This window comes from Glossina fuscipes, unplaced genomic scaffold (genome assembly GCF_014805625.2).
Source record: "Glossina fuscipes isolate IAEA_lab_2018 unplaced genomic scaffold, Yale_Gfus_2 114, whole genome shotgun sequence".
Lineage (NCBI taxonomy): Eukaryota > Metazoa > Arthropoda > Insecta > Diptera > Glossinidae > Glossina > Glossina fuscipes.
Window position 1 is genome coordinate 2,387,097 of NW_023998457.1, and position 1,555 is coordinate 2,388,651.

The window sequence follows — 1,555 nt, forward strand, 5'->3', positions numbered from 1 at the left end:
ATAACCTCACTATCAATTTCACATATGTAAGTTAAGGTAAACATCGGTAGTGGTTTCTATTGAAAGCTTTCACTTCAGAGATGTTAGACATAACCTCAATATCAATTTCACCAATGTAAGTAAAAGCACATATCAGGGGCGGATTCTTCTGGAAAGTTTCACCCATGAGCAGCTAGACATAACCTCACTATCAATTTCACGTATGTAAGTTAAGGTACATATCAGGAGTAGTTTAGGAAATTTTTCTTCTGAGGATTTTCATCGCCGAATGACAATTCGTTTGTCCAAGAAATCATTGCAACTACAAGGACAATAATCGTTTGAAAACTGCACAGCCCATACATAACCTCAAAATTGGCATTGCAAGCCCAACTTAGTCTAACTAGTGTGAAACGTAAAGAAGCAATTTACAGTATTTCCTTTGCGAAAGTTTTTTCTTCGCCGTGATCGTTTCCCTAATAAATTCTTAACGTTTGTTGACTCTCAACTGGCCTTTAGTTTTGATAGACATATCATTAGCAACGCTTTAGTCGACATTCATCGGCATTTGAGAGGGAAATAATCGATAATTAATATTCCGGTCCGATTAAGGAGAGAACAGAGCGTTCCGAACCTTCCCCGACATACGGGCAACTCCCCTTTCCTCCCGATTTCCGCTCTCCTTTGCCTTACATTACATTGCAATTGGAATTTTTGCGAATTTTAGTTCAGTTTTTAGTTTCTTAAAGGAAATAATTTGCAATCCATTGAGTTTATCTGATAAATATTATAAATCTTGTTAGGCGATATCCGATAATGTTTGTGTTCTTAATTTTATAAACCATATTTAATTTGCTTATATCTTTACTTTTAATTTATTAAATGCATGGAATTTTTCAATCAAACTTGACTTACTTCCTTGTCCATAAGAAAAACTCCCATATTGCGAGTTATGACAGATAATGTTATTTAAAAAAAAAAAAGAAAAAAAAAAATATCAAAAAAAAAACCACAAACTTTAATTTATTTTATTGCAACCATTTTAATATTTTAAGTTTTCTTTTCACAAAAAATATTTTTATAAATTTACGCGCACACATACACACGCACATCGTATATTATAATATTTACTGAGCACAAAATTAAAAGAAATAAATTTTGATATCGAAATATTTTATGCGGTAACAACATTATTATGATACCATTGGTTTCGAACGAAAATTGAAGGGAAAACACAGGTAAACACAGACGAACTAACTTCACTGAGGCCAGTTATGATACTAAAGTAAACTAAACACAAAAAATCTTAATCCAGAAATCGTTTGAGGTGAGGAAATCCACAACAGGGCATTGATTCATTTTGTTATTGTTGTTGTTGTTCGTCGTTGTTGTCGTTGTTTTAAGAGTTTTAAGAGTGCCAGTGCTTAAAAAACAACAATAACAACAACAACAACAATAACAATAATCTGAAGTGTGGACACGAAAATTCAATTTCATCAATGAAACGAGAAAGAAGAAAAGAAGGTATGACGAGAGAGTGTGTTGGTGTTTGTGTCAACGTAATTGTAATATTTGG

General features: G+C 32.7%; 1 protein-coding gene across 2 annotated transcripts in view; it reads right to left on the reverse strand.

The window, feature by feature from the left end:
- Positions 1-976, reverse strand: part of LOC119639901 (GATA-binding factor A) — a 21,609-nt gene extending 20,633 nt beyond the window's left edge. For both annotated transcript variants that reach the window (XM_038037608.1, XM_038037607.1), the window contains exon 1: positions 895-976. In XM_038037608.1, coding sequence (XP_037893536.1) covers positions 895-921 — 27 coding nt within the window. In that variant the 5' untranslated portion in view covers positions 922-976. The remainder of the gene's footprint in view (positions 1-894) is intronic.
- Between the last annotated feature and the right edge of the window lie 579 nt (positions 977-1,555).